The sequence below is a fragment of the Etheostoma cragini genome, chromosome 4, assembly GCF_013103735.1.
Source record: "Etheostoma cragini isolate CJK2018 chromosome 4, CSU_Ecrag_1.0, whole genome shotgun sequence".
Classification (NCBI taxonomy): domain Eukaryota; kingdom Metazoa; phylum Chordata; class Actinopteri; order Perciformes; family Percidae; genus Etheostoma; species Etheostoma cragini.
The window spans coordinates 386,358-386,892 of NC_048410.1; the positions used below are offsets into that span (position 1 = coordinate 386,358).

Here is a 535-nt window from a genome sequence, read left to right on the forward strand (position 1 = left end):
TGCACAGAGTCTAACATGGAAACACAGAGGCTGACTTTCATCTGCAGGCCCTGATGACTATAGACTATATATCAGGGCTGTGGTACTGGAGTCTGGTCTTCAGACCGTTTTGGTCTATGGTCTCAGACTCGGCCACTGGTCTTGCCAAATCTAGCTTTAGGTCTCTACAGAGTCCAGGTGCCTTTATCGTGTTTTTTGATTTACGTCTTTACTACATCTGGAGTGAAGATATTGTCATTTAGTTGCACAAATAGTCAGTACTACTACCTACTGTAATACTACTACATACTGTAGTAGCATCAGTCTGTTATGAGGTATCAGCGTGTGTAACTCTGTGTTCTTTAGATTATATGATATGATATCAGGGCAACGGCTCTACTTCCAGATCCTGGGTGTAGTGACCCTGTTTTTCCGTCCTGAACTCGGTCTTGACTTGGACTCGACAGAGGTGGTCTTGACTGTGTGTGTGTGTGTGTGTGTGTGTGTGTGTGTGTGTTCCAGATCATGACTCACCCACACACATCCTCCCGATGAT

The 535-nt window shown here is 44.9% G+C and overlaps 2 protein-coding genes across 2 annotated transcripts in view; both read right to left on the reverse strand.

The window, feature by feature from the left end:
* The window catches only part of LOC117943104, a 139,018-nt gene that overhangs the window by 88,883 nt on the left and 49,600 nt on the right, over positions 1-535 (reverse strand). The window lies entirely within an intron of this gene.
* The window catches only part of eif6 (eukaryotic translation initiation factor 6), a 3,719-nt gene that overhangs the window by 2,076 nt on the left and 1,108 nt on the right, over positions 1-535 (reverse strand). Inside the window, exon 2 of the mRNA XM_034869448.1 lies at positions 514-533. Coding sequence (XP_034725339.1) covers positions 514-533 — 20 coding nt within the window. The remainder of the gene's footprint in view (positions 1-513; positions 534-535) is intronic.